Source organism: Aegilops tauschii, chromosome 3 (assembly GCF_002575655.3).
Source record: "Aegilops tauschii subsp. strangulata cultivar AL8/78 chromosome 3, Aet v6.0, whole genome shotgun sequence".
NCBI lineage: Eukaryota > Viridiplantae > Streptophyta > Magnoliopsida > Poales > Poaceae > Aegilops > Aegilops tauschii.
The window spans coordinates 39,960,698-39,984,548 of NC_053037.3; the positions used below are offsets into that span (position 1 = coordinate 39,960,698).

The following is a 23,851-nucleotide window of genomic DNA, read 5'->3' on the forward strand; positions in this document are numbered from 1 at the left end:
AAAATCGCTAGCCCGTGCAGGTGCACGGGTTGACGACTAGTTTTCTACTAGTGCTTGAGGATGGATCTGATTTGGAGGATTTCATTCTGTAGGAATTTCTCCTATATAACCATGCGGATCATAGCATCCGGGTCACTACATTCTTATACAATCATTTGTACCCAAACTAATGCACATTTGGATATCAGGAATTGTCTCTAAGGAATCATTTGTATTCTATTTTGGAGGAAAGTTTCCGTCCACTCATGACTCATTCGATTTGGAAGATTTTTGGAAATGTGCATGCATGTTTTAGTTATTAGTGCAACAAGCTTGGTCGCGAGGCAAGAAAGGTGATGAACAACACAAGCCCTTGAACTGAAAACAGTGATGTTATTATGAAAGTATCAGGGTACTGATTTTTCTTCAATTAAGATCACATGTAATGTCTCATGTGCCGCTCTCGTATTCATCATTGTCAGAAGATCATATATTAATTTGTGCTCACCTACTCCTCTTCAGAGACAAGAGGAAGAAAATACATATGCCTTTTGTTGAGCACATCTCTTCTCACCTATATATAACTAGAGATGTGAGCACGGTGAAAGAAAACATATAGTTAGGGAGAAATTTACAACCGACCAGCATTTTCATGGTTTACATTGCAAGATAAACCGAAGACATTCTACATAGGTTGGTCTAGAATAAATGTTGAGAATAAGCGGCGTCAGAAAATAGTCTCTTAGGTCTTAGGATGCGGCTAACTTGTAGTGCAAAAGCTCCATATCCAGGAATCCATAATCAACTCATGATATATGCCAAGCATCTTCATTGCATTATCCATGATACCTTACTACCATGCAGTTCATGTGGATCATCAAGGTTTTCACTGGTTGCGAGTGACAGGTGCCATCAAGAAAGACACTGGATGTTGTTCTGCGCATCCATTGTGGATCCTTCTATGTTTCGCACTCAACATGCGCACACACATATCCTGCATCATTTGTCTTCCACGCGGTGTATCAAACAATTATTTTTTGGCTAATTTATATGTGCCTGATTATTGTATGAAAAAATAGTAGTACCTGGTCGCAAGCTCTGATTACAAAGGTTGATCAACGTGTGTGGACTCTGGACTCCTCTCCTCTCGATCTCCGATTCTTTCATGAATTAAGATTTTTTTTCTCTATCATTCCAAAAGGAAAAGAAGATGTGATTCTTTATCCAGTAGAGACCACATACATATTCTTCCGGTGTACATGCAAGGACGGTGCTCTCATGTATGTTGTTACAAATGCATTGGCCTGACTACATCCAAGTACTCATTGCATATGGAAGCTCCACGGAGAATTGTTGTATGTGGGTTGTCAATGAGAAATGACACCTAGCTTGTGGGATCATCGGATACGGGCCCTCTTCGATTCAAATAACTTTTCAAGGTTTTTTTTGAGAATTTTCATCCTTAAGAAAAAAATACATGTCGGTAGTTTAAATTATATGATCATAAGGTACAGGAGATTTTTTGTCATTTGTGCTAGATTTCAAGGAAAATTTTCATCCACTCTGGCATGTTGAGAAATCGTATGTTTCCTTATTCCCGTGTGTTAAAATCTTGTTTAACATGAAGCGACAATGATCGCACATGACCTGTCGTGGTCCCTTCTTTTTTGTAGTACAACTACATTTGATTACCCATTTTGCAGTACTCCTAATACGTTCGATTTGTGGCATGTTTTGATTCAAAGGAATAGTGCATGATATTTGAAGAATTTGAATCCATGGGAATTATTCTATGTGGATCGTTTGATTCATAGAAACGGAATTCTCATGACCTATTTGGATTGAAGGAACTTTATAATTTTCTTAGAGGATTTCATTGTGTAGGAACTTTTCCTATATAACCATTTGAATCATAGGATCCTGGCCACTAAATGCTTATGGAATCATTTGTACCTGGACTAATGCACACTTGGATCATAGGAATTGTCCCTAACTCCCTAAGGAATCATATTTACTCTATTTTGGAGAAAAGTTTCCATCCACTTAGGACCCATCTGGTTTACATGATTTTTGGAAACATGCAAGCATGCGTGTTTCAGTCATTAGCACAACTAGCTTCGTCATGAGGCAAGGGAGGTGAAGAACAATGCAAATCCTTGATATGAGAATGGTGATTGTGGGTAGTGCTTTTTCTTTGATTAATAAGATATATAACATGGGATGTGTCATGCACTGCTCCCATATTCATTGTTGTCAGAAGATCATATCTTAGTTTGTGCTCACCTACTCCTCATTCAAAGACAGGAAGGAGAGAATATATAAGCCTTTATGCATTTATTTGTCACATCTCTTCTCACCTATATATAACTAGAGATGCGCGCACGATGCAAACTAACATATAGTTAGAAAGTTACAACCGACCAAGCATTCTCATGGCTTGCATTGCAAGAGAAACCAAATACCTTCTACATAGGTTGGTCTAGAATAATTATTGGGAATGAGTGGCACCGGAAAGCAGTCTATTTGGATGCCCCTACATGTTAGGGCACCATCTCCAACTCATGCAATCCATGATCAATTCGCCACATAAGCAAAGCACACACACAGTAATATGTGTGCCACCTTATTGCCATGGAGATAGTGTGCACCATCTAGTCTTTCACTGGTTGCGGGTGGCGGCTTCCATCAAGAAAGGCCCTGGAGGCAGTTCAACGCATACATTGTGTATCCCTCTATGTCTCGCAGCCGACATTTTCAGCAATCACTATTAGACAGAGCGCACGCAAACATGTCCTGCATCCTATGATTCTTCTACGCGAGAACAGTGATATCTAGTCGCAAGATGCAACTACATCAGTAGATCAACACCGTTGCACGGTAGCTGTTGAGAGGCAAACACAGTACACTATTCTTACACCAACAAATCCTTTGATTTTTGAGAGAGCTCGATCCCTGACTTTATTTCCCGATTATTTGTAAACTACTCCCTCCATTCCTAAATGTGGACTACATACGGAGCAAAATGGATGAATCTATACTTAAAACGCATCTATATACATCCGTATGTGGTTCATAGTGGAATCTCTGCAAAGACTTATATTTAGGAACGGAGGGAGTATATGTCAACTATCTGAGAATAGAGTCTTATTCATGTCAAAGCAAAAATGCAGCAGTTGATCAACACGTGTGGACTGTGGACTCTTCTCCTCTGGATTTCAGATTCCTCCTAGGAAAAGAAGATGCGATTTTTTGTCCAGTGCCAGAGACCACACACATGCATATTCTTCCCGTGCAAGAAGAAGGAATCCAGAGAGGAAACCTGTTCCATCGGAATAGTAGAGTCCCGGCCCGGCCGGATTCACTCGAGAGTTTGCGTTCCGGCCGGTAGCCTGCCCGACCGCCTACTCCCCAACCAAACTGCTGCTACCGCTCCCCGCGGCCATAAATAACCTCCTCCCCTGCGCCCGCTCCTGCACGCCTGCCTCCTCCCTCCCTCCTCCCTTCCGTCGCGCATCACCGGAACCAATCTCGCCATCGCCTAATCCGTCCAGGTCCGTCCAGGTGAGTTCGCCAAGATTCCTCTGCTTCTTCTCCTTCTTCTTCTTCTTGATTGGGGGCTCACATTCTGTTCCGCAGTTTCAGGAGTCGGCCCAAGAACAAGATGGGCATCCTGTCCCTCATCACCGGCAAGCCGGGCGCCAGCGGGTTCGGGTCGGGCTCCACGGCGGAGCAGGTCACCGAGGGCATCTCCGCCGCCGGCCTCACCGTCCTCGTCACAGGTACCCACCACAACCCCACCCCCACCCAACCGGCCAGATTCCTCCTCTGCTAGCTCCTGCGCCGCCAGATCACCAATGGCGCTCGCAGTGCCACCTGACATGTTCGCTCTCATCTTCTTGGCTGTGCGATGGGGACACCACCTTATTGGCCGCCATATCATGCACTCATATGTGGTCACGATCTCTTTCCTGTTCGGGCACACGCGCCCTGAATCTGACTGCTGGTTATGCGTCGCTGTCAGCACAAGAACAGGAGCATCGCTACTGGTACCAGCTAGAAGCCTGACGGGTGTGCTAACTGTGCACCAGTGAATCAAATTAGCTGGCTTTGTTCATGGTGCAATGCTCAGATGGTCTCTGTGATGCTGTCGGTTAGATTCGTGTGCAACCTTTCTGAATATTTTATACTTGCTCTCTTCTTTGTGCTCTGTAGACAAGCAGTTGGGAAGTGGGTTTATGACCGGGATTTTTTTGTTTGGGGGTATGTACTGAAGTACTAAACTTCTGAACATCTGTTGTCACAACTGTTTTTCGTACACCAGCACTAGCCTTTGTTCAGATTTATGCTCTGTTCTTAATCTGAACTGTGGCTTACGTTACGGTGATCTGTTCTTCAAACAATTGCAAGGGCGCTGTTGCTTATATTTCTCCAAACTCTTGATATGAACAAGTTGGATAGTTCCTCCTTTTTATGTGGAGCATGAGAGCATGGAGCCTGGATTTCTGGGTCCTGTCTTTTGGGGACTGTTTTGTGTGGCCTTGAATGAATCCTGAATTGGTTGGTGTTTTCTGCCAGCTCTCCTCTTCACTAGAACCAATCAAATATCCCTAGCTGCTTTTGTTCAGATGAATATTTTGTTTTCACATGGTAAACCACACCATGGATCCAAGCTTTCTCTTGCCTTAAGTAGTAGTGCAGACAATCATGATGTGACCAAATTTACAGATAGTGATTAGGAAGGAACGCAGTACTTTTTGTTATTTTTATCTCTCTTTTATGTGCTTTAGTTAATCGTAAGAGTGATGTTGTGCTGCAGTGACAAAGATCCTTTCAGTTAGATGGCAATCTCCTTCTATCCTATTCTTGCATTATGGTTTTCAAGCTCCGATGTTTACTTGAAAAGTAGAAATTAGCAGAAACGGGTCATTTTTGTCCCTTTTGCTAGTTGGTTGTTACAAGTCTACAGCAAGAGTGATTATATGCTGCAGTGACACGATCCTTTCAGTTAGCTGACAATCTTCTTCTATCCTTTTCACTGCACTACTATTTTGATGCTCCGATGTTTACTTGAAAAGTCAAATTATCAAAAACACTAAAAAAAATCTGGTTGGTTGTTAGACTACAGCAGGAGTTATTATATGCTGTGGTGACAAGATCTTTCCAGTTAGATGACAATCTTCTTCTATCCTTTTCATCGCACTAGGATTTTGAAGCTCCAGTGTTTACTTGAAAAAGTCAAAATTATCAACATCTCTAAGGTTGGTTGTTAGACTACAGTTTTCACATTCATTGAAAACTAAGTCTGGTAATATTGATGGGAGCTTTTCTGCTATTGTTTTTACAGCTACTTTTTCTAGAAGTTTTTTACAACAATAATAAGTTCAGGACATAGGGACTTCTAAGGAATGCAAGAGCTTCCATTAGTATGTGTTGGAACAATTAGAGGAACCGTTTTGGGTCGTGTCAATATTGCTTATTCGTAAAGCATGGGTGTGGGTTATGCTTATGCACACTTGCGATAATTTGTTATGGGTATTTACTAATGCAGTCAGTATATTGCAACCAAGCCTGTGATAAACTCAATCTTTTTGAGTTTTCACATAGTCAATCCCTTTTTATATCGTGTCTCCAAGATCTATTCATGTCTTTTACTGAAAACCGCAATTCTGATATCTTTCAGGTGGATCTAGTGGCATTGGTCTAGAGACCTCGAGAGTCTTTGCCCTGAGAGGAGCCCATGTCATCATTGCTGCGAGAAACACAGAGGCATCAGAGGCAAGGAAGCGCATCATGGAGATACACCCACTAGCCCGTGTCGATGTTCTGAAGCTTGACCTTAGCTCCCTCAAGTCTGTCAGGGCCTTCGCTGACCAGTTCAACTCCATGAATCTTCCTCTAAACATCTTGATGTAATCCCTTCATCTCTTATCATTCCTGCTTACCTTTGATATATACATTGCTGCGTCACATCAAATTTCAATTTAGGGTAGCTGTATATCACTGCTAGTCTATTCCAGCACTGCCCTCGCTTCACTGAACCAAGCCGTCCAAATTCTTTCTGTTCTGCAGAAATAATGCAGGTGTGATGTTCTGTCCTTTCCAACTGTCTGAAGACGAAGTGGAGATGCAGTTTGCCACAAATCATCTTGGTTAGTCTCTAACTGCCAGCAATACTTGAAATAGACGGAATCAATGGTGGATATCCTGATACTAATAGTTTTCCCTTTCACTCCAATGATCAATTAGGTCACTTCCTACTGACCAACCTTCTCCTTGATAACATGAAAACTACTGCCAAGTCTACGGGTATTGAGGGTCGCATTGTGAACTTGTCATCAGTTGCCCACCTCCATACATATCCAAAGGGGATTCTGTTTGATCAGCTCAATGACAAGAAAATGTATGTGTTCTTATGGTTATTTAGAAGAAAATCTAATATCGATTCAACTGCTAATAATGTATTTTTTTTCATTGGCAGATACAATGATAAAATGGCCTATGGACAATCTAAGCTTGCAAACATACTGCACGCGAAAGAGCTCTCCAGGCGGCTCAAGGTATCATTTTTCTCCAATTTTGTGGTCTTTTCTCTTCATTTTATTCATCATCAGGAGCAAACTTCGAAATAATAACTTAAGATCTTCATGAACTGCCTAGATATTACCTAGGTTCTCATACCCTTGCTTATCTTGATTTGTATTGCTAAAACTGTTATCAGTTATCATCACCATAATAACGCAACGGTTTAGCCTTTTAGTAGCTCTCAGCTAGGACACTGATTTTTTTATTAGACTTATTGACCTAAGTTGTAGTAGGTATTAAATTCTGATGCACCATGAATAATGTGCTGTACTTACACAGGAGGAAGGAGCTAACATCACAGTTAATTGCGTTCATCCTGGATTGATCATGACCAATTTGATGAGGCATTCCTTTGCTCTCATGAGTAAGCTCTCATGCTCATTTTTCCTTGTGAATGAATATGATTCTTAAATGTCAAGCTTTATATGTCCCCACGGCGTTATAATTTATTTATTCTGTTTTCATTTGCAGAGGCAATTCAAGTTGTCACCTACTTGTTCTGGAAGAATGTACCCCAGGTTCTTATCTATTCCTGGCTTTGAAAAAATTCCTAATCCTAAGAATGACACGGCATCTTCCTTACAAAGAACTTTGTGTTTTTACCTTGCAGGGAGCGGCAACTACTTGCTACGTAGGGCTCAACCCTCAGCTGAAGGGTGTGACAGGCAAATACTTTGCCGACTGCAACGAGGAGAAGACGAGCAAGCATGCGAAGAGCGACGTCTTGGCGAAGCAACTCTGGGAGTTCAGCGAGGAGCTCATCAGATCCGCAAAATGAGTGCTCAGAAAAGGCGTCTTTCGCGATGTTGTCAAGCTCATGGTACAGATGGTTGGTTAGTGTGTAGCAGCAGCACAAGCAGTGGCTACAAGTAGGAAACCTGTCACTTGGTGAAGTGAACCAATATTGTTCACGAATAAATTATCGTGCTTGTTCGGTGTCATCGAATCGTGTTCTTGTTAATATATTCGTGTCCAGTATATTTGCCGGTCGTTTTGGATTTGATTAATGAATCTAGTTAATCATCTCGCTTATTTTCAGATTTCTGTTTTTCCTGAAACTTTCTCAGTGTCACATACTACTATATACAGACAGTTGGAGAAGTTTAGAAGAATTTCCTCTGCTTTGATTTGTTGCGACTAACAAATTTCAGAAACTGGACAGTAGATCTTGAGTGGTGAATGGCGAACACACGCGGGACAACCACGTCAGGATGGCGAACACACGCGAGGCACTGTAGCGACCAGACCTCAAATGGTCTGTGCTGCTGTGCACCAGTGTCGTCCCTGGATCAGTAATGCTGACACGCACAGTACAAATGGAGGATTTATAACAGAGTAGCAATCACACACTTATTACATCGAATATCTCCAAAGAGAATAAGTTTGATAAACATGGCTTAAGGCCATCTAATAACGATAACAGCGGAAGACTTGGAAGATAAGTGAGTCCATCAACTCCAGCGGCATCACTGAGTATAAGACCACGACCTAAGGCACCTTACTCGTCGTCTGAAAAGTCTGCAACATGAAACGTTGCAGCCCGAAAACGGGTCAGCACATAGGATATGCTGGCAAAGTAACACATAGAGAGTAATGAACAATAATAATGCTATACTACATGCATATATGGCTGGTGGAAAGCTCTACGGTTACAGTTTTGCGAAAAGCCAATTTTATCCTACTTCAAAGGAATAAATTTTATTTAACTATCATGGTGGTTGTGAAACATTGAGAAGGTACCTCCAACTCAATCCCAATTAGGTGTCATCATTAATCCAACAATATTAATTAAAAGTAACATAGTGATGAGATTCAAATGATAATCCAGGTACTAGATACTCAAGTTGTCCATAACCGGCGACACGGCTAACCATGATTAGTTTGTACACTCTGCAGAGGTTTGTGCACTTTTCCCCACAAGACTCGATCGCCTCCGCTTGATTCTCGCACTGCTTGATGTTTGAGAAACGGATGACCGAGACACAGTCTTTCAGAAACAATCACTCTTTACTCTGGATGGACCGGTACACCTACTTTCCCCTACATCTGCTAGCCCACCTCTTCAAGAGATCTTGTAACCTACTCAACTATGCTAGAGCCCATAATAGCTTGTGGCTGCACACGGAAGTTTCTAGCATCAATATTCTTATGATCCCTTTGAGCCTGGGTGGCGGACCTTATAAAATCAGACAACACTGGGTTCTCCAGGTGCCTCAATCCACCCAGATGTGAGTTTTAGTTGCCACCTTAAGTTGAACCATTAATAAACATCTCACATCTGTCATGAATATCTCTCAAACCCATCCACGTCTACGAGCATAGCATGACAGTAATAATAGCAACATAGAAGTAACTCCCAAGGGTTTGAATAGAAAACAGGTAATAGGTACTACCTCAACTACTTCCCAGAATCCCACAATTTAATTAGATCCTAATCATGCAATTGTTTGAGGAATAGATCTAATGCAATAAAACTGGGTATGAAAAGTATGATCAAAGTGTTACTTGCCTTGCTGATGATCCGCAAAACCTAACGAGTCGAAGTAACAAGCGGCACACTCCGGGTATTCTATCGCAAACAAACAAGCATACAATCAGTACTCATCTAATGCACAGGTAAAACTCGAATGAAAGATCCAACCAGAAAGTTCAACTTAAGAACTCCGGTTTGCAAAAAGAATCAACTCGAACGAAGCAATGAAAGTCAAAACGGCGAAAGAAAGAAGCTTCGTTTACTAATCTGGATCTAGGTCAAATTTTACTGTAGCAAAAACTTGTTTGAGTAGGTTAAACGGAAAGAGAATTTCGAGACGAAACTCTAGGCGCTTGAATCGCCTGATTCCGATAAACGAGCGAGAAGTTAAACAGAATCGAAGATTCGATCAGAAATCGAATCCGAGATAATCGCAGAAAAATCCGACGAAAAAGAAAAACGGACGAACGGTTAAAGAACGGACGTTCGTTAACAGAGAAAAACCGACGAACGCGTTCGTTAAAACGAACGGTTCGGTAAACGCTCGCAAAATAATAAAACCGAATAAAAACCGATCTAGGGTTTTTTTTAAACGAAGGGTTTTTTTTAACAAAAACCGACAACGACGAACGGGCAGCGAGGCAGTACCTCGTCGGGGCGGGGGTTCCGGCGGGGCTCCGGGCGAGGGGCGCGGGGTGCGGGCTCGGGGGGGTGCAAGGGCGGCTCCGGCGGCGGCGGCGGCTCCGAGTGCGGCGGCGACGGCGGGCAAGGCGGGCGGCGGCGGCTCCGAGTGCGGCGGCGACGGCGGGCAAGGCGGGCGGCGGCGGCGAGCGAGATGAGAGGAGAGAGAGAGAGGGGGGTGCGGGGGTTTATAAAGAGGGGGGAGCAAGCTTGGAGGAGGGGGCAAGCTCCGGCGGCGGCTCGGTCCCGTGTCCATGGAGGACACGGCGGCGGCGCTCTCCCGTGCGGAGGAAGGAGAGGGCGACGGGGTGGGCCGGCGGCCTGGCGCTCGGCTGGGCTCGGCCCAGCGGGCGCGCGCTGTTTTTTTTAATACGTTCCGCAGAAAATAATTCACAGAAAAATATAAAATAAATTTTCCCCGTCTAGTTAGAAAATCTAGAATAGGGTGAACATTTTTTTAACACAAAATAAATATTTTGAAAACATGCAATATTTTTAATGCAATAAAAATTGCAAATAAAATCCAAATAAATTCCAATAAATGATTTTAACATTTTTCCTCCAGTATTTCAATTATTTTGGAGAAGTCATATTTTCTCCTCTCGTTTATTTTTTTGAATGAAATATTTTTCCGGAGAGAAAATAATTAAAACCAAAATCCTCGTCTTATTATTTGATGAAAATCAAATATGAAAATTCGAGAAAAATCCCCAACTCTCTCCGAGGGTCCTTGAGTTGCTTAGGATTTATCGAGGATTTGTCAAAATGCAATAAAACATGATATGCAAAGATGATCTATGTATAACATACCAAATTGAAAATTTGGGATGTTACAAACCTACCCCCCTTAAGATGAATCTCGCCCTCGAGATTCGGGTTGGCTAGAAAACAGGTGGGAGTGGTCTTTCCGTAGATCTTCCTCTCGCTCCCAGGTGGCTTCATCCTCCGTGTGGTGACTCCATTGGACTTTGCAAAACTTGATAACCTTGTTGCGGGTAACTCGGCTGGCATACTCAAGAATCTTAACTGGTTTCTCCTCATAGGTCAAATCACTTTCCAGCTGAATCGCTTCCAGTGGCACAGTATCTCTTAGCGGTATCTCAGCCATTTCTGCGTGGCACTTCTTCAACTGAGAAACATGAAATACATCATGTACTCCGGACAATCCTTCGGGCAATTCCAGCTTGTAAGCAACCTCTCCCATACGTTCCAACACTCTGTATGGTCCGATAAAACGGGGCGCTAACTTTCCCTTAACTCCAAAGCGCTTCACTCCTCGAAGTGGTGATACTCGAAGATACACTCTGTCTCTGACTCCGTGAACTGTCTCCTTTCGTTTAGAATCAGCATAACTCTTCTGCCTGGGCTGGGCTACCTTGAGCCTATCGCGAATCAACCTCACTTTCTGTTCAGACTCCTTAATCAAATCTGGTCCAAACAACTGACGGTCTCCAACTTCGTCCCATAACAACGGTGTTCTACACCTCCTTCCGTACAAAGCTTCGAAAGGGGCCATCTTCAAACTGGTTTGATAACTGTTGTTATAAGAAAACTCCGCATATGGCAAATTGTCGTCCCAACTGGATCCGTAATCTAGTGCACATGCTCTCAACATGTCCTCCAAAATCTGGTTGACTCTCTCGGTCTGTCCATCTGTCTGTGGGTGGAAAGCTGTACTAAATTCCAGCCTGGTTCCCAGTATTTCATGTAACTGCTTCCAAAACTTCGAGGTAAATTGGGTTCCTCTGTCTGATACAATGGTCCTCGGAACTCCATGCAAACATACGATCCTGGTCATATATATCTTTGCCAACTTAGCACTGGTGTAAGTGGTCTTCACTGGAATGAAATGAGCCACTTTCGTCAATCGGTCGACTACAACCCATATTGAGTCATAGCCTGAACGAGTCCTGGGTAATCCTGTGATAAAATCCATGCCTATTTTATCCCACTTCCATTCGGGTATCGGCAATGGTTGTAGCAATCCTGCTGGCTTCTGATGCTCTGCCTTCACTCTCTGACATACATCACAAACTGCTACGTATTCCGCAATATCCTTCTTCATTCCGGTCCACCAGAAAGTATTCTTCAAATCCAAATACATCTTGGTATTCCCTGGGTGTATCGAGTACGGTGAATCATGGGCTTCCTGCAAAATCAACTTCCTGATCTCCGGATCATTTGGCACATATACGCGGTCCTCAAACCATAAGGTATCGTGCTCATCCTCACGAAATCCCTTGGCTTTTCCTTTGCTCATCTTCTCCTTTATCTCTTCAATCTCCTTGTCTGTCTTCTGAGCTTCTCTGATATTTTCCATCAAGGTAGACTGAATCTCCAATGCCGCTAAATAGCCTCTTGGGACTATCTCCAAACATAGCTCGCGAAGGTCCTCGGCTAACTCCTGAGGTAACTCTCCTGTCATGAGGGTGTTGACATGACTCTTGCGGCTCAACGCGTCTGCTACTACGTTAGCCTTTCCAGGGTGATAATGCAATCTCATATCATAATCTTTAATGAGCTCCAACCATCTCCTCTGTCTGAGATTTAACTCCTTCTGCGTGAAAATATACTTCAAACTCTTGTGATCCGTGTACACCTCACAATGGTTTCCGATGAGAAAATGTCTCCATGTCTTCAATGCATGCACCACGGCTGCTAATTCCAAATCATGCGTAGCATAATTCTTCTCATGGGGTTTAAGTTGTCGTGAAGCATATGACACAACTCTTCCTTCCTGCATAAGCACTGCTCCAAGTCCTCGACGAAAAGCGTCGCAATAAACTTCATAGTCTTTGCGTTGATCGGGCAGAATCAACACTGGTGATGTAACCAATCGTTTCTTCAACTCTTGGAAACTAGCTTCACATTCCTCAGTCCAATTGAATTTGGTGTCCTTCTTTAATAGCTCAGTCATGGGCTTAGCAATCTTTGAGAAATTCTCGATGAATCTTCGGTAGTATCCTGCAAGTCCAAGAAAACTCCGGATTTCTCCAACTGTCGTGGGTGATTCCCAACTTGTCACTGTGTCAACCTTGGCAGGGTCCACTGCTATTCCTTCTCCAGAAATAACATGTCCAAGGAATCCAACTTCCTTCAGCCAAAATTCACACTTGCTGAACTTGGCGTATAACTGATGTTCTCTGAGCTTCTCAAGTACCAATCGTAAATGCTCCTCATGCTCTTCTTCATCCTTGGAAAAGATTAAAATATCATCAATGAACACCACGACGAACTTATCCATAAACTCCATAAACACTTTGTTCATCAGGTTCATGAAATAGGCAGGTGCGTTAGTCAGTCCAAATGACATAACGGTATACTCATACAATCCATATCTGGTGGTAAAAGCCATCTTTGGTATATCCTGCTCTCGAATCTTTAACTGATGGTATCCTGATCGTAGATCGATCTTGGAAAATACTTTAGCTCCTTGTAGGCGGTCAAACAAATCATTGATCATCGGCAGTGGGTAGTTGTTTTTGATGGTCACTTCATTCAATCCTCGTTAATCAACAACCATCCTCAGCGATCCATCTTTCTTCTCCACTAGAAGTACTGGTGATCCCCAAGGTGACGAACTTGGGAGAATATATCCTTTATCCAGTAACTCCTTGATCTGCTTCTTAATTTCCTCCAAATCCTTTGCGGGCATCCTGTACGGTCTCTTAGATATTGGCCCTGTGCCTGGCAAAATTTCAATCAAGAACTCAATGTCTCTATCCGGTGGCATGCCTGGCAACTCTTCTGGGAACACATCCGGATAATCCTTCACCACTGGTACTTCCTCCTGTACAACTCCTGATAAAGAATTTACTTGAGTCCTCTTCGGCATATGCCGGGATACATACTTGATCCTTTTTCCTTCCGGGGTGGTAAGCAAAATCGTCTTGCTGGCACAATCGATGTTTCCTCCATACAACGATAGCCAATCCATTCCCAAAATCACATCCAAACCTTGCGATTCCAAAACAATGAGGTCTCAGGGGAAAACATGCCTTCCAATGGCCAATGGTATCTGAAAACATCCTTGGGTTGCCATATATTCTGCTCCTGGCGAGGTTACTAACATAGGGTTTTTGAGAACTTGGGTGGACATCTTAAACTTATTCACGAATCCCCTTGATATGTATGAATGCGATGCACCAGTATCAAAAAGAACGGTTGCAGTAAATGACTTAACCAAAAACTTACCTATTACTGCATCAGGCTGAGCTTCAACTTCCTCCACGCTCACGTGGTTCACATGCCCTTTGTTGAACGGGTTCGGCTTCTTCCCAGAGCTTCCGTTGCCATTTCCATTTTGGGCTTCAGGACAATCAGTTGCATAATGTCCAGTCTTCTGGCACTTGAAGCAAGTAATGTGACTTAGATCCCTCTTGGTTGGGGTAGATGGGTTGGTGCGGTTCTGTCCGTTGCCTCCTCCATTCCCATTACCAATCTTGGAGCCATTATGGTTGTGCGAACTACCTCCTCCATGGGTATGATGAAACTGTCCTCCCGGCTTCGGGGTAAATCGTGGCTTCTGCTGGGCTCCAGAATTGTACTTCCCTTGTCCATACTTCCTCTTGTGGTTTTCAATCTGCTGTTGCTTCCCTTCAATCATGAGAGCTCTATCTACCAGCTCCTAGTAGTTGTTGAAGGTTGCTACCATCAACTGCATACTCAGTTCATCATTCAGCCCTTCCAAAAATTTCTCCTGCTTGGCAGCATCTGTAGCAACGTCATCTGGTGCATAACGTGCTAGCTTACTGAAATCCTCCACATACTGGCCTACGGTGCGTCCTCCTTGGCGTAGGTTGCGAAACTCAGGCTTCTTCCTAGCCATAGCTCCTGCTGAAACATGAGCTGTACGAAAAGCTTGCTGAAACTGGTCCCATGTGACAGTGTCAATAGGGTGCGTGGCTGTATAATTCTCCCACCATGATGCTGCGGGTCCATCAAGCTGATGTGCGGCAAAACGCACTCTTTCCGCATCTGTGCATCCTGCAGTGGTCAACTCCCTTCCAACTTTGCGGAGCCAATCATCTGCAACAATCGGCTCGGTGCTACTGGAAAACACCGGCGGGTTTAGCCTTAAGAAACGGGCTAAGTGATCAACAGGTGGTGGTGGCGGTGGATTGTTGTTGTTGTTGCCTTGGTTCTGCACTAACACTTGCATCAGGGCATTCTGTTGCTGAATCAACTGGGTGATCTCTGGCGGGAAAACAAATCCGGTGTCGCGTCTCGGAGGCATCTGATAGGTTTAGAAAAGATGAGAGTTAAGAAGAGAATGAGGTCTAGAGGGAAAACACTACCCATATGCTCATGAGACAAATACAATCAATATCACTCAATCAATTCAAACAAGGCAAAACAATCGATCTAACTAGCGTTACAAAGTGCATGAACTATACTATTAAATGGGGGAAAACTACTACGGATATGGTGGTCTACTAGAAATTCTGATCCGTTGAAGACTCCATGATGTCTGCTCCAGCTTCATCAACCCAGTCGTCTTCACTTGGTTCCGAGTCGGTGTCGTCGATGATAATGTAGTTATCCGGACAAGTGCATTCGTCGACTTCTGCTTTTGGCACTGGATTTCCCATGAATACTCCAATCTTCTTCTCCAGGTCGTCATTCTTCCCTACTAGTGCGTTGATTTCCTCCAAATAATCTTCGCGTGTAGCCTTGAGTTCTTCTTGGAGCTCCTTGATCTTAGTTAATACCTTCTTCAGTTCTTCCTTGTCCGTGCACATCTGGTTCTCCTGGCGACGAATATGTTGGTTCTGCTCCTGGATGAAAGCTGCAATTGATCCATCCTTCTTGGTTCTGATCATCTCCCATTGCGCGTCTCGGCGTCCACAAATTTGGTAAATTGTATCCTTAATCTCCTGGTGATAGACTTCTCCAATGCGTCCCATGGCGATGTGTGCGGCCATGCTCTTCCCTAAATTCCAAGTTGGTGCTTCGAAAACCAATCTTATGGCACTAAACATCCTTCCTGGAATGATAACTTGAATCTTCCAGCTCTCCTCTTCAGGTAATGTGGCGTTGTAGGTTCCGGTGATGCTTGGTATTCCTATGTTCAAGTACTTGGTGACTTCCTGCAAGTGTCGTCCAAACGGCGTGTCTTCATCTGGTTGCATGAACTTGCTCCTTGCATTCGCCATTCCTAAAAGAGTAGAAAAATGAGAGGGGTCAGAAATGAGAAGAGAGAAGCTTTCTAGGGCTTAAGCTTAGTGGTCGTGTCCTACAGTCAACGTGTGCTCTGATACCAACTTTGTAGCGACCAGACCTCAAATGGTCTGTACTGCTGTGCACCAGTGTCATCCCTGGATCAGTAATGCTGACACGCACAGTACAAATGGAGGATTTATAACAGAGTAGCAATCACACACTTATTACATCGAATATCTCCAAAGAGATTAAGTTTGATAAACATGGCTTAAGGCCATCTAATAACGATAACAGCGGAAGACTTGGAAGATAAGTGAGTCCATCAACTCCAGCGGCATCACTGAGTATAAGACCACGACCTAAGGCACCTTACTCGTCGTCTGAAAAGTCTGCAACATGAAACGTTGCAGCCCGAAAACGGGTCAGCACATAGGATATGCTGGCAAAGTAACACATAGAGAGTAATGAACAATAATAATGCTATACTACATGCATATATGGCTGGTGGAAAGCTCTACGGTTACAGTTTTGCGAAAAGCCAATTTTATCCTACTTCAAAGGAATAAATTTTATTTAACTATCATGGTGGTTGTGAAACATTGAGAAGGTACCTCCAACTCAATCCCAATTAGGTGTCATCATTAACCCAACAATATTAATTAAAAGTAACATAGTGATGAGATTCAAATGATAATCCAGGTACTAGATACTCAAGTTGTCCATAACCGGCGACACGGCTAACCATGATTAGTTTGTACACTCTGCAGAGGTTTGTGCACTTTCCCCCACAAGACTCGATCGCCTCCGCTTGATTCTCGCACTGCTTGATGTTTGAGAAACGGATGACCGAGACACAGTCTTTCAGAAACAATCACTCTTTACTCTGGATGGACCGGTACACCTACTTTCCCCTACATCTGCTAGCCCACCTCTTCAAGAGATCTTGTAACCTACTCAACTATGCTAGAGCCCATAATAGCTTGTGGCTGCACACGGAAGTTTCTAGCATCAATATTCTTATGATCCCTTTGAGCCTGGGTGGCGGACCTTATAAAATCAGACAACACTGGGTTCTCCAGGTGCCTCAATCCACCCAGATGTGAGTTTTAGTTGCCACCTTAAGTTGAACCATTAATAAACATCTCACATCTGTCATGAATATCTCTCAAACCCATCCACGTCTACGAGCATAGCATGACAGTAATAATAGCAACATAGAAGTAACTCCCAAGGGTTTGAATAGAAAACAGGTAATAGGTACTACCTCAACTACTTCCCAGAATCCCACAATTTAATTAGATCCTAATCATGCAATTGTTTGAGGAATAGATCTAATGCAATAAAACTGGGTATGAAAAGTATGATCAAAGTGTTACTTGCCTTGCTGATGATCCGCAAAACCTAACGAGTCGAAGTAACAAGCAGCACACTCCGGGTATTCTATCGCAAACAAACAAGCATACAATCAGTACTCATCTAATGCACAGGTAAAACTCGAATGAAAGATCCAACCAGAAAGTTCAACTTAAGAACTTCGGTTTGCAAAAAGAATCAACTCGAACGAAGCAACGAAAGTCAAAACGGCGAAAGAAAGAAGCTTCGTTTACTAATCTGGATCTAGGTCAAATTTTACTGTAGCAAAAACATGTTTGAGTAGGTTAAACGGAAAGAGAATTTCGAGACGAAACTCTAGGCGCTTGAATCGCCTGATTCCGATAAACGAGCGAGAAGTTAAACAGAATCGAAGATTCGATCAGAAATCGAATCCGAGATAATCGCAGAAAAATCCGACGAAAAAGAAAAACGGACGAACGGTTAAAGAACGGACGTTCATTAACAGAGAAAAACCGACGAACGCGTTCGTTAAAACGAACGGTTCGGTAAACGCTCGCAAAATAATAAAACCGAATAAAAACCGATCTAGGGTTTTTTTTTAAACGAAGGGTTTTTTTTAACAAAAACCGTCAACGACGAACGGGCAGCGAGGCAGTACCTCGTCGGGGCGGGGGTTCCGGCGGGGCTCCGGGCGAGGGGCGCGGGGTGCGGGCTCGGGGGGGTGCAAGGGCGGCTCCGGCGGCGGCCAACGGCGGCGGCGGCGGCTCCGAGTGCGGCGGCGACGGCGGGCAAGGCGGGCGGCGGCGGCTCCGAGTGCGGCGGCGACGGCGGGCAAGGCGGGCGGCGGCGGCGAGCGAGATGAGAGGAGAGAGAGAGGGGGGTGCGGGGGTTTATAAAGAGGGGGGAGCAAGCTTGGAGGAGGGGGCAAGCTCCGGCGGCGGCTCGGTCCCGTGTCCATGGAGGACACGGCGGCGGCGCTCTCCCGTGCGGAGGAAGGAGAGGGCGACGGGGTGGGCCGGCGGCCTGGCGCTCGGCTGGGCTCGGCCCAGCGGGCGCGCGCTGTTTTTTTTAATACGTTCCGCAGAAAATAATTCACAGAAAAATATAAAATAAATTTTCCCCGTCTAGTTAGAAAATCTAGAATAGGGTGAACATTTTTTTAACACAAAATAAATATTTTGAAAACATGCAATATTTTTAATGCAATAAAAATTGCAAATAAAATCCAAATAAATTCCAATAAATGATTTTAACATTTTTCCTCCAGTATTTCAATTATTTTGGAGAAGTCATATTTTCTCCTCTCGTTTATTTTTTTGAATGAAATATATTTCCGGAGAGAAAATAATTAAAACCAAAATCCTCGTCTTATTATTTGATGAAAATCAAATATGAAAATTCGAGAAAAATCCCCAACTCTCTCCGAGGGTCCTTGAGTTGCTTAGGATTTATCGAGGATTTGTCAAAATGCAATAAAACATGATATGCAAAGATGATCTATGTATAACATACCAAATTGAAAATTTGGGATGTTACAGGCACGTCGGGGATGGTCAGGCCAAATAGGCAGACGACATCCCACGGTGGCCTGCTGAGCGGCAGCCGGATGCTGCCTCCAGTGAATGTGCTGCCGGGGCATGCCTTGGTGTGCGGCGCCCCTGGTGCGACACCCCAGACATAGGCGAGCTCGGGCGCGAGAGCAGCCATGGCCACAGACATGGCCGCGACGGTGGACCCTGTAGCTCTGGGTGAACAGGATTTAGCAGGAGCAGAACAGAACAAGTGGCAGTCGGATTGTCAAGTTTGAACTACTCCACTCATGCAGTTTCCAATACCAAATATTGGACATTCCATGATGGAGTTATAACCCCCAAATTCGCTGTAACACAGTAAGGTTTCTTGCCATAGAAACTCAGACAATAGTAGGAAACCTAATTGGACATTCTGAGATTAGTACTAGCATCCAGGCCAGGGCTACGTACAATCTACATTCTGAGATTAGTGCTAGCATCCATCATGCCAAAGGCTCCATACATGATATATCCAACAGGAGCATCATCTAGCTAAGCTATGTAGGTTGCGATCAAAAGGCGATCATGGCTAATCTAGTTTGCATGATCGTCAAGACTGGTGGACCACTACAAAGCCTCCAACTAATCCACCAGCACTACGACTACATTAGAGTCAAGTTCAGCGCGCACGTACAATTTTACGGAAGCAAAAGTAGGAGGGCCTCCTGCACATCAGTATTGCAGAGCCTCACCGGCGCTTCCTCTTATGTGACTGCAGCTGTCTCAGGAGGAACTGGATGGCTTCCTCCAGCGTTGCTTTCCTGTCATCCTTACAGTTCCACAGCTCCGGTGCGGCATAGCGTCCGCTGGGGTTGTACTCGTTCATCTCAAGCAGCGCCTTGGTCACTAAGCTGTAGATTTCCTCACCATGCTCCTCTTTTAAGCGGCGAAGCTTGTCATCCTCCTCCCAAAGAATTTCCTAAAACCAAAGGAAAGAAGGTATGCGCCATCAGATGGAATCGTATAAATATTTGCAAGTTCACAAAAGGAAGATAATGTTTGCAAAAGCAGATCTAATTAGAATGTTATAGAATGCTATTAGTCTCCAATAATATGATGAGTATAGGCTAAACAGAGCTACAGGGAACAATAGTAGAGGTTGTACTGTCTACATACCGTCTCTTTACCATCAACCATAACTATCCTAAAAGGATGCCAGCCTGGGTTTGCGATTTCAGCTTCCCATTTTGAACAAAGAATAGCAGAGTTAATTTGTGCATCTTCTTGTGTTGCATTTTTGCTGCAAGCATTGGCAAATACTTTCAGATCCAGCTCACCCATCCTTTTGATCCCTATATGTGCCTGCACATTTGTAAACTTCTGCAGTTCCTGCCAAAATATAGGAGTATTGTAGACAAGAAGAATTAGTGATAGATATGATGATATCACTGCGGAAGAAAAAGGTGTCAGGTGCTCACTTACATCTATGAGAATTTTCCGAGCACGTTGCAACTCGACATTGCTTTGTCGTTCCTTGGTAACCAGCATCTGGACGAGTGACTGCATCTCCTGCATGTTAGCATCTTGCTCGCCAGCTCTAGCGTCATGCTGCTTGGATGTGGCTTCAATCATCTTGGACGCCGCATCGATCTTCTCCAACGCCGCATCTATCACCACCTTGGATGCTGCATCTATCTTCTCCAACGCCGCATCTATCACCACCTTGGATGCTGCATCTATCTTCTCCAACGCCGCATCTATCATCACCTTGGATGCTGCATCGATCTTCTCTAACGCCGTATCTATCATCACCTTGGATGCCGCATTGATCTTCTCTAAAGCCGCATCAACCTTCACCTTCTCAGACCTTGCTTCAATATTCTCAGACATCGCTTCAGAGCCACGATTCTGATTGTCATTGATTGTTGATCGATTGATTCCTCGTTCCTTATGGGACTCCAATGGCACTGGCTCAGATGGCGCATCTGCCACGAATGGTTGCGGTGGCAGCTGGAAGAGATCTGGCCTCTGCACCCAGATTAGCCTCTGCAGGTATGCACCGTAGTAGCATGCCCTGTTGGTGCTCTTCTTAATCAGGTGTTCCATTTCATCGTCCACTCGGTCCCAGAGTAGCCCCGTCCAGTAAACACGATGCGCCCGACGATACTGCACACAGCTCGAGTTGCAATCTAACACAATAGGCAGCCTGCGCTTCCTGTCAGTGGAAGCCTTTATTGGCGCCAGAATGTAAATATTCATGAACTCTTTGGCAGCGGAGGCCACGACGGTGTTAGCAGGACCAGACCGTCTAGGTCTTCCTGGGAGGCAGAGCGCCTGGGCGAATGAATCAAGGGAGTCCTCGATTTTTTGGCCACGGACGGAGCTCCATCCGGGCTTCGAGTACTCTGGCTCGTAGTTGGCGATGAGCTCGGCGACTAGGTCAGGGCGCGGGGCGCCGGAGGAGGACAGGTCGAGGCGGACGAAGTCGAGGAGGCCGAGGGCGCGGGCGGACGGGGCCACGGGCGGGTCAAGCAGGCGTAGGTTGGCGTGGATCCGGCGGAGGCGCGCCTCACTGCTCTCGTTGTGGATTGATTCCGAGCCTGTGGATGGCGCCTGCAGTGGATCAGCGTGGGTGGGAGCTCTGGGTGTCTGGTTCGCGGCCATTGGAGGAGCTTGTGAGCAAGGTGGAGGGGAAGGGGCTGGGTGCGCCGCCGCTCTGATTGAGGAGGAGGAGAGGGGGCTAGTCCACCATACTCGAGTGCTCTGTGTTCGTGTGCCCGCTTTGCCTTTGGTGGTGTTGGGCGGTGCCCAGCCCAGGCCAGGCAGCGACGCGTGGCGGGAGTACTCTGTGGTCTATTGCTTTTTCTTGTTGCGGGTGAGACACTTGGAGCCGTGGACGTTCATGCGTGGAGCCGTGGACCTGAGCGTGCGTGTACACAAACATCAGAACTGATAGCATTTTAGGCGCCGTCTATGACCTCGGGCTGCCCCCATTGTGTTCTTCCAAAATCGACTAATCCATTTGTTGAGTATCTTGATTATTTAGAAAACATACGATAGACTTGGATTCGTTTTAGTTTATCTTGTACTCTAACATGATAATGTACTCCTATATATACCACGAGGCTCAAGCAATGAATACCGATTTCATCAACTCCTTTATTCTTCTACTCCCTCGTACCGGTGCATTAGATACATTATGAAAACCAAATCATCATAGAACACTTAGGCGTGATGTATTAACTATCCACCTCGTTTCCTATTTCTTGCCACAGAAAAAGAAAAAGACCAATAGGAGATGTGGGACGTATTTGTGCCTTCAATGAATTGAGAGTACCACGCACAATAATAATGGTCAATTCTTTACAAGCAGTGGTATTAATTACCTAATAAACATCAAGTTTCTCATTTCTCTCTTCGTCTTGATCGCGGTGCACCACCTAAGATGCCTAATGCACCGATATAAAGAGTACTCCCTTGTTCTTGAAAGGGTGTACTTCCAACTTTGTTAAAGGGTCAAACTATCTCAAAATTTGACCGAGTTTTTGCAAAAATATGCCAATGCTTGTGAAACTGAATAGATATATAACAAAAATATATTTTACCATGAATCTAATGCTACTAATTTGATGGCATAAATGTTGGTCTATTATCGTATAAATACAGTCAAACATATTTTTTTTTGACATTTCAACAAAGTAGGAAGTACACTCTTTCAAGGATGGAGGGAGTACATGGTATGAGCCTAACTCCGATCCAAAAACCTAGTTGCCGCCGCTTCCGCACCACGCCGCCCCCAAGATGGTCAATCTCCATGATCGCCACTAGGGCCGTGCCGCCCGTACCTAGGGTTTGTCCGCAGATCGTGTTGATCGGATGTCCTAGAGAGTTTTTTCCTGATCCTTTGATCCAGATTTTTCCCTTATGCCGGTCATCTTGATCGGCGTTTCTTTTTTATTTTCCAGTCTAAGATCGGTATGCGTCATCCACCGCTGCTCGTTCTCCTCGTGCGCCTCTAGTTCGACACCGATGCGACTACCCAGCCTCTTCACCGACTAGCCGGCCTGACGGCCGTCGTCCACGCATCCTTCCGTCTGTTGTTCTGCTCCGCCCGACATCATCTTCATCCGATCAGGATTCTGCACCAACCACACCTCCACCCCGCTCAGCTGCATCGGTTCGTCGGCCCTGACGCCGCCACACACGTGATACGTTCACCGGCTGCGTTGTGCTATGTGCCTTCGCCTCGCTAGGGCGTGGGCTGCGTGCACGCGCCAACTGCTCATGCATCGTATCAGTGGCTCGGCCACTTTATCACCGAGCAGCATCCCCGACCTCACGAGCGGTCAGATTGACCACCTGTCACCGCTCCGCCCCATCCCACTACTGGAATTCTGCGCTACGCCGAGTGCCACGGAAACTCGGCAAAGGGCCGAAATCCGCCGGCAAAGCCTTTGCCGAGTGTCACCCTCGGCAAAAGCCACCCGGCGTACACCTCTTCGGCAAACAGGAGTTTGCCGAGAGCCAGAACACGGGCACTCGGCAAAGACTGTGCCGAGAGCCAAACAGTACCACTCGGCAAAATAAAGTAGCTAACGGATAGCAGACGGTGACGGCGGTTCCTGACACGTGGGACCAGGCGAACAGGCCGAGGGCCAACTTTGCCGAGAGCCACACTCGGGAAAGCCACCCAGTAGGTGGCTGACACATGTCAGCTCCTGACATGTGGGACCAGGCGAACAGGCCGAGTGCCAACTTTGCCGAGAGCCACTCTCGGCAGAGCCACCCAGTAGGTGGCTGACATGTGTCAGCTCCTGACATGTGGGATCAGGCGAACAGGCCGAGTGCCAACTTTGCCGAGAGCCACTCTCGGCAAAGCCAGCCAATAGGTGGCTGACACGTGTCAGCTCCTAACATGTGGGACCAGGCGAACAAGCCGAGTGCCAACTTTGCCGAGAGCCACTCTCGGCAAAGCCACACAATAGGTGGCTGACACGTGTCAGCTCCTGACATGTGGGACCAAGCGAACAGGTCGAGTGCCAACTTTGCCGAGAGCCACTCTCAGCAAAGCCACCCAGTAGGTGGCTGACACGTGTCAGCTCCTGACATGTGGGACCAGGCGAACAGG

The 23,851-nt window shown here is 45.3% G+C and overlaps 2 protein-coding genes across 7 annotated transcripts; one reads left to right on the plus strand and one right to left on the minus strand.

Moving 5' to 3' along the window:
* Positions 1 to 3,158: 3,158 nt before the first annotated feature.
* Positions 3,159 to 7,599, plus strand: LOC109787118 (short-chain dehydrogenase TIC 32 B, chloroplastic). 5 transcript variants are annotated; one of them, XM_020345679.4, is made up of 9 exons: positions 3,159 to 3,540; positions 3,616 to 3,758; positions 5,660 to 5,888; positions 6,049 to 6,128; positions 6,226 to 6,379; positions 6,458 to 6,536; positions 6,841 to 6,925; positions 7,033 to 7,079; positions 7,172 to 7,599. In XM_020345679.4, exons 2-9 carry the CDS (start codon positions 3,641 to 3,643, stop codon positions 7,337 to 7,339), a joined length of 960 nt encoding a protein of 319 aa, XP_020201268.1. In that variant the 5' UTR covers positions 3,159 to 3,540; positions 3,616 to 3,640; the 3' UTR covers positions 7,340 to 7,599. The 5 variants fall into 5 exon arrangements, with proteins under 5 accessions (XP_020201268.1, XP_020201265.1, XP_073366054.1 ...); XM_073509953.1 differs by having other exon boundaries at positions 3,281 to 3,530; XM_020345676.4 differs by having other exon boundaries at positions 3,260 to 3,540; positions 6,226 to 6,536.
* An 8,460-nt stretch (positions 7,600 to 16,059) lies between these two features.
* LOC109778899 (uncharacterized) lies at positions 16,060 to 21,475 on the minus strand. Of its 2 annotated transcripts, XR_012204130.1 has the most exons (5): positions 20,206 to 21,475; positions 19,900 to 20,112; positions 19,418 to 19,702; positions 17,258 to 17,317; positions 16,060 to 16,266 (listed from the first exon to the last, which is right to left on the minus strand). XR_012204130.1 is itself a non-coding variant. In XM_020337488.4 (3 exons), the coding sequence occupies exons 1-3, from the start codon at positions 21,385 to 21,387 to the stop codon at positions 19,472 to 19,474; spliced, it is 1,626 nt and encodes a 541-aa protein (XP_020193077.2). In that variant the 5' UTR covers positions 21,388 to 21,475; the 3' UTR covers positions 19,088 to 19,471. The 2 variants fall into 2 exon arrangements, 1 of the variants encoding a protein (XP_020193077.2); XM_020337488.4 differs by lacking the exons at positions 16,060 to 16,266; positions 17,258 to 17,317 and having other exon boundaries at positions 19,088 to 19,702.
* Positions 21,476 to 23,851: the final 2,376 nt, after the last annotated feature.